The following is a 13,621-nucleotide window of genomic DNA, read 5'->3' as shown; positions in this document are numbered from 1 at the left end:
CACAACCTGAAACCTAAAAGCTAAACCTTATTAATTCTTCTCCTCGTAAGTGCCAAGGTGTTGTAGTAACATCAAGCTACTGAAATAGCAATTTTAAGCCTTAAAAATAGGAGAAACTTCAGGAAAAATAAATACTTGAAGCTCTTCACCATGCTCACTTTGGAGCAACAAAAAAACCAAAAACAACAACAAAAATCTACTCTATGGCAGTTCCAGGTTTCACATTTTAAGTAAAACCAGAAGGACAATCTTTTTCATTCTATACATTAATTAGAATTGGGGTGTATTTTATGTAAAATTAACTGCATGTAAACAGGAAAATTGAAGAGACTTGCAAAACACAACTTACATGTTTCAGTAAGAGATTGTCCCCACTGGAATCCTGATCTGTAATTGTGCCATTTTCCGTGTTTTCAAGAGGACTTGCAAGAATTAATGCAATACAGATTTCTACTTGAGTATGCAAAAAGTTATTCCACGTATACTTAAAAAACATGTCCTGAAAAACAAATTCACCAAGGTTTACACAAACCAAGATCTTTTCATTAAACATAACCAATAGTCTCACCCACCTAATCATTTTAATGACTACACTGGAAGAAATATTTTAATTTTTACACTAAGTATTATTTATTGTACAGGAGAAAATTTGTGACCCACAAAACCAGTAACTTTTGTGCTTGCTATTATCTGAACACAAGGAATACTATCCTGGATCATAACAAGAATTCAGCTAACTGAATTTATTGCAGGGGTCACCAGTAATGCACTTTCAGACTATGAAGATGGGGAGAAATAATGCTCCCCACTTAAATTTCTTCTGCCAGCTGCAGCCAAGAAAGTCCCAGAGTCAGAAGTGTTATTTATGACTTTAAAAGTTCTTGACTTTGAGTCCACTTAACCTTCCTGGTATCTATAACAGCCTTTTAGAAGTGTGCTCCTCACTTCAGTGAGATTCCTTATGAAATTGTATCTACCTGTTTCAAACCCATCATCTACTACCTCAGATAATCTAGAAGCAGTTTAAGATCATTAACAAAGCACCAGACAAATACTGAGGTTGATTTACAATAAACAGCATTCATTAAGTCAAGTTCTTGTTTCTCCCCATTTTTTCTCTTAAACACAAGAAAGACTTTTGTCAAGCCTAGTTATTTTAGGCTACTCACTGCAAAATTCAAATGATGGCTGTCACTGGTAAAATGTATGTAATGAGTTCTGGAAATATGTGCAGTGACTGGAACAGTATTGAACAATTTTAGTCTCATTCAAAGTACAGGTAAAGGTCTTCAATCTATCTTCAGTCCTCCTAAACTAATGACATTCTCTCATAACTTTTCCTAAGTCTGCCCAGTAAAACATGTGCTATTTCATCAAACAGCACAAAACACTGAGGATTCCATGGCTACAAGTACTTTTTTTTCCTCATGCAAAACTTACAACAGAAAAGTGTGTTCAAACCTCACTGAACTTAGTTTACAAAATAATCTATTTACAAGAACACATGAGTACATAGTATGTACATTCCTTTACACAATGGATCTAGGAAAAACTTCAGCTACAGTAAAGTCAACTATTTGTATAAACGTTAGTAACTGTTTGCAAATCCAATTGTGAACAAAATTTGAGATGAAAACATTTCAATCACACTGTATTAATCAGTCACAGGAAAAAAGGATTTTGGAACAAAATCGGGAAAGAAAAGGTATTTACACTTTAATCTTGCAACTGCCAACTTAGAAGTTTACATATTGTTATTCAGTAACTAGCTTAAGTTCTACATGATTTGCTAGTTATATTTTAATCAACCAACATTTGGATTTCTTTGGTGAACCTAAACACAAAGAACCCATCTGCTATAGTGAAAGTATGAGGTAGGAAGGACTCAAAGTACATGTTCACATTAACAAAGAGCAATGAGTTAGGTAATTGAGTTTGCTGTACAGCACCTTGCTTTGAGGTTTGAAGGAGAACAAGCTACCAAGAGTAACTGTTCCTTTACAAGATACCGCTGAGATACCACATTGTAGGCCATATATTAGGTGAGAGAAAAGGGCTTTGAGGGAACGACTTAGGAAAAAATGAAAATAGCAATGAAGCCTTAAATGGCTTAAAAAAAACATGGTTGAAAATTCGAGAATGCCCAGCTGAAAATAAGCTTATTAAGATAACCACTTCATGTATTTATGAAGGTGTAGCAAAGTAAGAACCATTCCAGTGATCAACACTGACCTCAGACAGATTGATTAACAGTAAAATCCAGTATTAAAAGTTCTTAAACCAAGCAATAGACATCACAATACAAAGATGCAGAAAAGGCAGGCTGGAAAATAAGTTAGACTGGAAAATTACCTGCAGAGTATGAAAAAGCAGACAAGGTCTTAACAGCAACTCATAAAAATAAAGAAGATGGCATAAAGTTCTTACCAGTATTACTCCTATGCTGTTAAGTTCTATAAGCTCCTGATTCACGCTGCTTGTATTTATCTGTAAAAGGCTAGATATTAATCTAATCACGTTTAAACGCGTGTTTCCTACAGGTGGATCCAGTACACCCCAGGTTGTCTTCATGACACTTTTCTGAAAAAAAAAAATTAAAAATTTAATACATAAACCCATTAAATATCAGCTTATCATTACTACAATGATTGAGTAGTGCTTAAAAATATACACGTTTAGTCCTTGAGCAACTGTCTTACCTTCATCCTGCAAAAAAACCCTCCTTTTAATTCCAAATACTGGAGCTTATTTTAATTCCACAGACAGGAAGCACTAAAACCAGTCACATGAAAGTAACAACTTGGTAAAAAAATGATTGCTAACTACAGACAGGATCTCTAAGTAGTTGAAATCTATGCCGTCTTGGCAGGAATTAGGAGATAGTTCCTCAGAAATAATTCTCACTCATTAATCCAGCTATATTCTACATCACTACAATATACACAGAACAGTTACATGGACAATCTAAATATATTATAATGCCTCAGCAACCCTACCTTCATATATTTAAAAACAATTTCATGTTAATTTCTCTGTTCAAATCTGCAGCACCCAGTTCAGGGTGTAGTGCTCCAGCTGAAATTCTGCCAGTGAAAATGTGAGTAGAAAATACGAATGGATCACAGGTAAACCCCCAATTTATACATTTCTTTTATCTTGGCAAGAACATGACATAGGTAAATTGCTTGCATCAGTTGTAAAGCTCAAGGAATTTAACATGCCTAGAGTGCAGGGATGTGTCATGGAGCTTATCTACTTGGGTCCTGGGAAAGTCAAGAGAATTGCATGAGCCTGATGTGGGCCGTTCCAAAGTTCCAAACAACTGCAGCATCTATAGCCCGTGTTTCCTATCCAGACTGGATTTCCAAGCAGAAAATAGGACCTCCCTTGAGAATATATAGCAAATCTCTTTTCATTACCTTTAGAAAGCAGTAACTGCACCAAGGTTACTTTGCTAATTAAACAAAGTTTGTGCTGGAAAAGCACAAAACATTGCTGCTCATTACTACTGTTCGCCTGAGCCAAAGCTCACAACAGGCTAGGAAGTAGCCTGGATGCTTGCCTGGAAGTTGTCAGACTGGGTTTTGTTTGTTATAATCTGCCTAAAATAGACACCTGGTGAGTTTTGCTTCAATTAATTTGTTAACACAAGATTTCACTTACTTTTGGAGGCTCAAGTAGGAGCTCATGGAAGGATGAAAGTCGTGCTTTTATGGCTTCTAAAACACTTTTGTTGACAGAGTATGTGGAATTGCTCATGCCTGGAGGACAGATCTCTATATGTCCTTCAAATCTAAAACACATATCAGCAAAATTTGATAATTAGTACCAAAACTAGTTGTAAGACATCTCTGAGGTATGTAACAATTCTGAAAGGATGTGAAAGTAACTAAGAGGCAAAAAAATGTAAAAACATAGGGTTACATACACGTAAAAATTAAGCGTTATATAATGGGTGAACAAGAGATTTTGCCCAACACTAGCCCTAGTATTTCTAGGTTTATCATGCTTGGAATCCCCCAAATAGTTTTGAGATTAAAAATTACATTTTAATTTGCTTTACCAAAGCAGATAAATTGCTTCATTTATCTATCGAAAATAACATCAGCTGAATGTACCAGAGAGATCTGTTGGGCAGTTTTCCAAATGAAGTTGCAGAAACATTACAAATAACTTTTAGAAAGTCAATATTCGGTCACTGCACTATACATATTTATTCTATTCCCTGTATCCAGAAACAAACTGATGAAATGTAGTTAGTCTGATCTGTCTACTGCTACTCACACCAGCTTCTAGAAAAAGCTGCAGAAAGACCAGTCATTTGGTGAAAGTGTAGTAATGTCAACCACAATTGATTTGCATTTTTACTCCTTCAGCTACAACAGGTCAGGAATGGTTTGGTCACAAGCATAAGGAAGGCATTTGCTACTGCAGGCATAAACCAAGTGAAATAGTAACACTTACGTCTGTCGTCTTGTCTCAAGTAAGGTCAACAGGATTTGGATTGCACTGACTATTGCAGATTCATTTTTTTCTTTATGGAAAATATTAGACAGAAGCTGCTCTATGATTTCTTGTCTGAAAAGAAAAGCATTGGCAGCAGGTTAAATCACTACAGGATACAGCAGCTAGCAGAAGTAACTACCATTTGCCCACATAAAAGGGAGAAAGGAATACATGAGAACAATTTCTGGCAGAAACATACACTTAGATTAACTTAAGTAATAGAACAAAGCTGAAGTCTCCCATATTTAGTTTGTACAGTATCAAGCTGACCTCCACATGTAAGGGCAGCACAGGAAATAATTTAATGAGACAACTTCACTCCCACATTCCCCACTAGAATATCCTCCAGGTATGCTCTGCTTACTCACCAAGTTATTTTTCATTACACAAACAGAAGATGGGTAGTCAAGAAAATTCACCTGAAAGTTTGCCATTACTGAAGGTTTTAAAGGTCAAAAGTTAAATACTAGGTTCTTATGAAGTGAGAATAAAATCAAAAATTCAAACCAACTTACTTCTCTAAACTTGCAAGTAGTGGATCTGGTTCTGAGCTGTTCTGTACTTGTAGCATCTGGTCTCTGCTTAGACGAATAATTTCACAGAGTGACTGTGATGCATTTGAATGCCTCTGAAACAGAAAAACAGCACTTTTCACTACAAGAATAACATGTTGGATTTTTAACTCTTCAGGTAAAAAAGGTGAAAGCTTCAACATGGACAGGAGCTCTCCTACCCAAAAACATCCAGGCAGAGCTTTATGCCGTAACTAACTTTAACGAAACAAAAAAAACTTTGAAGCACAAGGCAAGAATCTATTTCCAACATTAAGGTGGCGATACATGAGAGCTGAATCTTCCAACAATTCCAAGTATGCCCAAGGCTTCAATATGGATCTCAAGAAGATCCATATTGATCTTTTTGAGATCCCCAAAAAGGGGGCAGGGAGGCGAACAAAACCACATAACCTTCCTCAAATAACCACACTTAATGCTGAAATCAGCTTACTGGAAAAAGCAGGAAGAAAACAGTAAAACTAAAAAGTTCTAACACCATGTTGTACAGTTGAACAGACAGACCCAGGAGAGTGCCAGTGATGCCTTAAGCTTCAGCTGTTATATTTTTCAGATCCTGTGCTGCATTAGTGTATAACTCAACTTCATAGAGAGTGTTAGTAAGCTCTCTTTACAGTTTGGTCAGATAAAACAATCCTTCTAGGCCTGAGAACCAAGGTCACCATCACAGCCTCAAGCCAGGAAGTATAAACAAAAGTGAATCAGGGGGGAGAAGCAAACTGGAGCAATGTGACTTCATTACCTGACACTATAATTGGACAATTAACCTCTGATATGCAAATAGACCCAGCTTATTAATATCTGTTTGAGAAAACTGGTGACTGCCGTCCGTCTTGGGTGTAGCCTCTGCGAGGCTCCTGCACCGCCCAAGGTGTATCTTCAAGGCCTTTACTAAACACCCACTTTCTCTAACTCTGTCTAGCCTCTGTTCTAGGTAGCCAGTCCAAGGCATCATCAGACCAATACTTACATCTTCATCTTGAGATGGGTGTACTATTTCCACAAGCCGCTGGATAATTTTTTCCTCATTCAGCCACTGTAAAAACGTTTGTGGATGTTAATAAGTATTTTTCCCAAGTGAACGAATTAAAAGAATTCCTGAAACTGAAAGTAGCCTTTTGACAACTGCCACAAGTCAAAATGCCAATACTTCTAGATAAGGATTAACAGTACTTCAGAAAGAAAAGAAAAAGTAAAATCAGCATTTCTGAGCCACAATAAAAAAGAAAATCTTAGGTTAATTTCAACAAACTTTGATGCCAAAAGTGTGTTTGGTCAGGTCCAAAACAATTTTAAAATTGCACCTGTCAGGTGCAAGTTAGATATTAAAGACTGCAAAAGAGAACAGCCACTCAGGTTCTAAATTGTCCCCAACGGCACTGGGGTTTCAGTGGAAAAGTACTGGCAGCTCAGAAGTTGAAAAAACACCCAACCAAACCAAAAAATACCCCACAAACACCACAAACAAACAAAACCCCACACATCAATTTCAGCATGTTCAAGAAATAAACTTAGTAAAGCAAGCAGAAATTAAGGCAGCTTAGAGTTCACACATGTCAGACAAAAGTTCTGCAACATTTTACTTACATTTAGCACTTCTTGCCGGGGCTGTGGAGGTTCTATGCAAGTCAGTAGCCTGAGCAACAAGTCCATGATAGCAGAGGTCCCTATGTGCTTAATAATGAGGTCTACAAAATCATGCTTCCTCTTTAAAAAATCCACAATCTGGAAAGGAAAAAGTAAGCTTATGTTTGATTCATGTATTTTACAAGATAAATTACACTGATCACTTTTAATTTCACTCTCCTACCAAACTGACAAAATAGGTGAGAACTTCTTAAACACTTCTGCCACTTAAAGCCTGCAGTACAAGACAATAGAAAATAAATCCCAGGCAGAGAACATTAAAAGGGCACAGGGCAGATCCATACTATATGCAGTGTGTCCTGGGTCTCCTCTCAAACCCAACCTGCTGACCATAACCTACTTAAAAAGCAAAAGAGTCAAGTTTTCTTTTTGATATGAATCAGTCTCATCTCTGGCAAAGTTCAACACAACAAAATTCTTAATACAAACAGTAACTCACGTTTGAGAGTCAAGTCATGCCAGCTGTTTGCAGTATTGGATCACATGCACTGAGTACAAGAGCATTTCTCAACATATATTTCCAAATATTTCTCTCCTTGTTCTAAATAATTCTTCACACTAAGTCCAAATCACTATCACCGATTCAAGTCATTTACATTTGCTTTTAACAGCAATAAATGCAAATATGATGATATAAAACACTGAATTAAGCTAAGCCAAAAGGTAGGCACTCACACACTGACTGCATATATAGCTCAGGCAAATCTGAATCAAATACATCCTACTCATCCAAGTGTATTTTTTAATCATGTGCAAAATGAAAAGGTATCTTCAGCTAGGATGGAACCTGAATGCTCTGTTTTGACTCTGCTGCTATCCCTCAATCCTGTAGTCTTAAAGCAGAATTGCTGAGTACTACATCTTTATCAGAGCACTTTAAGTTGGTGAGTTTGCAAACAGTTACCTGTTCTGGTTTTCTGCTGATAAGAATACTTAACACCTTGCTGAAGAAACTGGCCAGTAGAGGGTTTAGAGGAGATTCGTTGAAGAGGAAGCTGTACAGTTTCAGGAGTAAGGACTCTTCTTCTCCCAGTCTGTCATTGATCTGTGAGACATCTGATGTAAGTAGCTCACATGATATGTTTGGGTATCTGGGGAGAAGAAAAAATTATCCATCACTCATACTTCAGAGTTCTCATACTTCCAGCTCTGAATTCAGATCCTGATAATGCATTTGACTAAATTTTCAAGCAGGGCTGATCTACACTGAAGCAGCAAACTAATTAATACAAAATATAAATTACTAACACAAAGTAATAAAACTGCATATTAAGCCTGTTTTCATTTAAGAAGAGTGCACTACTTCTATCTTCAGTAGCAATAGAACACCAGTAGGGAAGTTGAGAAAGGAAAGAGCAAGCTTTCATTTCAAGTTCTACTGTTAAGTCCATCCTTTCAAGTACTGACTTCTTACTTGCTTCAATTCCCAACTCTACTAGAAACATTCACAGGAGGCTTGGTTTACCAGAAATGCTGAAGTTTGCAACTAGGAGTGTAGCTTATTTCCCATTATTTTAATACACCATTTTAAGACAAAAAGCAGCTTTATGTATGGACAACAGTAAAATATGCCAAAAGCAATACAAGTGCTTTTCTACAAACTGCTAGATGGATCTTCAGTTTGAACCTTCTCAGCAAGCCAGAAGTCATGGCCATACTCCAGAAAGGAAAACATCAGCATTTGGACCCTAAGGACATTCTTCCAAGGAGCACCATGAATCTTCTAAAAGGCATCTTCAAAACATCTTACAAGTCAACAAAACAAAGCTAACCATTCAGTTATACTACCCAAAAAGGGTTTTTCATTCAACTATTTCCTGAATCACAACTACAGGATTCTTAACTTGAGTTCTGGTTGGACCTTTTTTTTTGGCAAATGCTTTGGACAGGAAATGGTTTTGAAAGCATTTGTGGATAAGAAGCTTCCATTTGAAAACTATGCATATATTATAATTATTTACTTAGAAGTTCCATGAAGCCTCTTGAAAACACACTTATTCTAAAATACATGAATATTTTACTATACACCAGCACACAGGGATTCACACTATCAAATTAACTAGATTTATTTAGTCCTCTTTCCACCTTCCAAATTTCCCCCAAACCCAAAAGTCTTCCTACTTATATCGAATTTTTTCATCCATGTCTTGAGGTGGCTCTTCAATAATAAATGAAACTAAGTCTTCCAAACATTCTGACTTCAGCAGAAACTCTATAAGTTTGCGATTCTGAGCCTTGCACTCCTGTAGAACATCCTCTTCATCCATCAATTCCTTCAGTGTTACATCTTCTCTCTCTAGAAGTGTATCTATGTGCGATGATGAATGGAGATCAAATTTCCAAAACATGCTGGTCTGTGTGAGAAGAATAGCAGTATATTAGCAGTAGCCATTATTCTAACATCCAAAGGTAAGAGTTAGGCAGGGTTTTACTTACATGAAAGGAACATGCTAATTTGCATTAAAGAAAAAGATATGAAATTTGCTTTTCCCATTCCTTTTTTTTAAATCTATCCATTGAGTCAGAGATTCAGAACGATTTGCTCAGCAATCAATTGAGCTGGGCCAAGATGAAACGGACAAAGAATAACTGCACTGAAATACAACCCCCAGCACTGAAGAAAACATCTATAAAGGTAGAGGAATTGAAAGAATTTTAGCTTGCAGGAAGCACACTTCAGAGGAGCTAATTTCAACACTACACTAATTGTCCCTGCCTCCACAAACTTGACAGAGGAGGAGTATCAAAGGCTGAGATGTCTTACACAAACATGTAAAGGGCAGTGGCCCCAACCACTGAAACACTCTAAGAGGCTGTAACAGATCTGTAAGAATGAACAACTTCATCTTTTTCTATAAAATACTTTGGCACCTCTATATTAATTCTTTTTCTCTAAGACACCTTTTGAACAGTTGCTACTGAGACAACTGTGCTATCAGAAAAGAGTACTTCAGTCCACAATATATCAAATAAATTCTTGCTTTCACCTCTCATTAAGCTCCATATAAACAATTCATTTCCCTCCAGCCCTAAAAACAGAGCTTTTACATGACCTCTGACACAGCATTAATTTGGTTTATATGAATGCAGATTTTAAGTGGACTGAAAAGAGATACTAGAACACAGTAAGGGTAACTTTCCTTTCCTTACAATTGAAAGTGGCAGTTTTGAGCAGCACTAAGAAAGAAAGAAAGAAAGAAAGAAAGAAAGACTCATTTTGCTCCTTTAGTAAATATTTTCCAAACATGAAAGATTAGTTCAATGTATTAGTTACTGCTGTGCATTAGCAACATCAGCTGTGAGGATATGTAGTTAAGACAGGGAATTTCAGTGAACAGTATTATTTTAGCAAGGACACTTCTGTAAACTGTAGGCTGTATACAGGAGCAAGCTTAAAGGCAATAATCCAACTATGCTGTTGTCATACACTCAAAACACCCCATAAAATTAGAATAGAAATATCCAATTCTTTTCCAACTAAGAGGCAGCATTTAAGCACTTATTTCCAAGTTAAAATTGATTCAGCATACATACTACAGCTACTTAGAACAGCATTGTGTCAAATTTAGCACTTGAGCAGTTTGGAAACAGAAATGACCTCAAGAATCTAGCAAAACCCCTGTGTGCACAATCTTTGCATTAGCAAGACTTTCAGTATTCAGCCTAAATAATTTAAAGCTTGGTATATTCACGATGGAGACATTTTAATTGCTTTGAAGGTTTTAATTGTTGCTTTAACCACTACATACTGATCACCTTACTCCACTTAATCTTTTTTCAGAAGCTGTAACATTCACAACTGGCCCTAGATTGCATAGCTTTCTGTTCATAAAGATAGGGGGTTCAAAATCAAACAATGTACAGATTTATTCAACTGCAATATCGGTACTAATCTAACATCCCATGCCAGTATTAAATGATTAGGAAGCAGAAAAAAATTATTTTGTACTAGAAGTATTAGTAAATTTTCACACAGGATTTAACACACCTGATCTTACAAATTAGCTTAAATCAACTTATACAGTTACAAAAAACACTAGTTTGTGGATAATACAAGCTACACACAAACTTACTGTGAGGAACTAAAACCAATGCATTATAGCCAGATGATATTTTTGATTGGGATTTTTAAATCTCTAGAAAGTAGATCAAATCCCTCCCCTTGCCCCAATTAGTGAAAATACCATCCTCATAAGTAACCACTATCAATGCTAATTCCAGATCTAAATACCTCTGTAGTGATTAATGCTCATTTCAGTAGTTTCAATGTATTTCTCAGTCAGTTATTTCAAGAGAAATTCAACAATAGAAAAGAGCAATAACAAAAAAAGAGGCATACTACTGCAAACATGTTACTGTGTTATTTCACAAACTGTCTCCCAGGCAAGCTCTTTTATGGGCTGCTCCCTCAATATGTCAGGTGCCGGCCACAGATTATTCCATCACTTCTCAACAGGAGCCCAGGTCCTTTGAAATAAGGAAAAATAAACAACATAAACTGTGCCAAAGGGAAAGTCCAGGAACCCTGAAGAGAAGAGAATTTTCATAGCCATTATTACTGATAGTAATCTAGAATCAGCCTAGCATTGTTTTGATTGAAAGTTTTAAAACCAAAACATGTTACTGCTATTTTTCTCACAGCCTACCTTTCTACCCTCCCTCCCAAAATCCACTAGTTCTGAAATTCTGAACCATCATGCTTTTTCAAATTTCAGTCCATTGGATTAGGCCTTCTATCTGAAACTCACAAGTGTGCTCCTTCCAAGACTTCACTACCTGCAAATTTACAAAACACTCAATGGGTTAAATGGGTTGCATTACTCCCAATGTTACTTCACTTTAAATCAGGGCAGAAAAAGACATTTGAACTCAATGCGAGATTGACAAAGGACTTCCAAATATGAGACATGCTCAAGATTAGAAACTACAAGAAGCAAAATAATCCAGGATGACGTTAAAAACTCTCACATGTGGAAAGACAAAATGTGTTTAAGATGGCAAAGATGCTGCATGTATTTGACTGTCTTTTGTAATGTGTTAGTCTTCTATAATCTCTGAAAGTTCCCAGTAAGCAAGACTGACATCCAGTTCATTAAACAATACTTATTAAAGTTTACATCAACTTGCTGATGCACAACTTACAAGTCAAGATCCTGAGTAACATCTAATATCCAGAAAAACATTGCTTTGTTTTCTTAATTAATATTGTTAACAAATTCTTCTCTGAATGAATAGCATTCCATGTAATAAACACTTGACTTAAATCTAAAATGAAAAAAGCAGTTCAACAAAGCAAAGAAAGCCTGCTTCCAATTGCTGGCATACAAGTAACTCAAATTCTCACTTTTATTATTTGCTAAAAGGAAGAAATAAAGCTTAGAAACAAGCCTTTCAGACGAAGAAAAAAAATTAAGTCTTCTGTCTGCTACAGGGAAAGAAAACCGCACTAGTACTTTTAACAGTAACTAGTCAAGGGCTCTTTTAGGAAGTCAAGCACTTAAGTGGCATTTCCATGAAAAAAACCCCAACAATACAACTGGTAACAGTTGTATCACAAAGTCTCTCCGTAGCTTCAAGTGATGGTAGCTGTCACTCACCTTTCTGAATAGACACATTCCTGTTTTCAAGCTACCAAACTAAGATATGAATTCCAGTCAGAAAAGCTTATGATTTAATTTAGGACATCTCCTATACTGAGACTTTTACAAAGCAGACTCACAAGTCTTTACGGCATCCAGAAGTCCTTCCAGTAAATAAGAAAACCAAATAATAAAAACTAAACTGTTCCTCTGAGTTGAACTTTTAAGCATCATACTTAGGTTAAACAAACATGAAGGGGTGTTTTACACTGAGTTCCTTCCAACTCAGTACCTCAGATTTCCGCACAGAAACTGAGTATTGGCAGCTCCAAGCAGACATAGGCATCTAGACTAGTGTAGAAAGAAAACCAGAGGGATTTCAGTAGCCAGCTGAAGGCTCTTTACCTGACAACTGCATAGATGTATATAAACAGAGCTTCAGGTAGGAACTTCACAGATTTTACTGCAATGCCCAGTTTCACTTTTCAAGCAAGAGAAACTAAGTGTATCAGTGTCAAGCTGAAGATTCTGTAGTATGCGAAATTCTGAGAAATGCTACATATAGTTGTAACAATTACTTCATTGTAAAAAAATCAAACTCAGAATCTGTCACTTTTCTTTGTGCACTATTGTATTTTCTTACTATAGGGTTCAAGTACATAGAAGGAAAAGAAAATCCGCTACTTTTGTACCAACAAACATTTCCACAATTGAAGCACATCTTAAGTGATGTAGTAGCCTACTTCAGCTAAACAGGATTTATAATTCCTGTGCAGAAACTAGAAAAAGCCAATCTACTTGTTGGATACAAGGAGAGCAACCACCAAAGGAGTCCTTGATTTTAAGACGGTCTTGCTCTTCTTAATGACAAAAGCATTTCCAATACAAAGAATCCTTTGCCTCCTAAAAACCAAATAGGTAGGTAAGTTTAAGGAAGTAATAATAAAGTAATAATAAGTAATAATAAAGATAGTAAATAATTTTTTTTATCATGAAAAACTTCGGTAGATTGTCTTCTAAAACCTTTACACACATTAAGAGATGTGTGTAAAGGTTTCACCTTACACACAAATTTCAAATTTCAAATGCCAAGCATGACCTTCTGCCAGCTTCACATAACCTCACCTAATTACTATCTAGGTGTGCTTAATTAGATTCCAGTTTTGAGGCAGGGGATCCCCTTCCTCCAATCAATGGACAGTAATAGGACACTGTCCTAGCATTTAAAAAGTGCTTATTTTGACACTCAAAGTGGACCATCTGTTCAAAACAAAACTATGCATAAATGCACATCTTAAAAAAATTAAGAGCTAAAAA

The 13,621-nt window shown here is 36.3% G+C and overlaps 1 protein-coding gene across 10 annotated transcripts in view; it reads right to left on the bottom strand.

The window, feature by feature from the left end:
• Positions 1-13,621, bottom strand: part of PPP6R3 (protein phosphatase 6 regulatory subunit 3) — a 53,905-nt gene that overhangs the window by 23,044 nt on the left and 17,240 nt on the right. For 7 of the 10 annotated variants that reach the window (XR_004497952.1, XR_004497951.1, XM_033515340.1 and 4 more), the window contains exons 3-12: positions 11,065-11,192; positions 8,847-9,079; positions 7,630-7,816; positions 6,666-6,803; positions 6,049-6,114; positions 5,022-5,134; positions 4,465-4,578; positions 3,664-3,793; positions 2,428-2,580; positions 350-499 (exon numbers count right to left, since the gene is read on the bottom strand). Coding sequence is in view for 8 of the 10 variants with exons in the window: in XM_033515340.1 (XP_033371231.1) it covers positions 350-499; positions 2,428-2,580; positions 3,664-3,793; positions 4,465-4,578; positions 5,022-5,134; positions 6,049-6,114; positions 6,666-6,803; positions 7,630-7,816; positions 8,847-9,079; positions 11,065-11,076 (1,296 nt within the window). In the remaining 2 variants the exon portion in view is untranslated. The remainder of the gene's footprint in view (positions 1-349; positions 500-2,427; positions 2,581-3,663; positions 3,794-4,464; positions 4,579-5,021; positions 5,135-6,048; positions 6,115-6,665; positions 6,804-7,629; positions 7,817-8,846; positions 9,080-11,064; positions 11,193-13,621) is intronic. The other 3 variants (XM_015630473.1, XM_015630471.2, XM_015630472.2) reach the window with 1 other exon arrangement.

Source organism: Parus major, chromosome 5 (assembly GCF_001522545.3).
Source record: "Parus major isolate Abel chromosome 5, Parus_major1.1, whole genome shotgun sequence".
Taxonomy (NCBI): Eukaryota; Metazoa; Chordata; class Aves; order Passeriformes; family Paridae; genus Parus; species Parus major.
The sequence above is the reverse complement of the archived record's forward strand: the minus strand, read 5'-3'. Positions and strand labels throughout refer to the sequence as shown.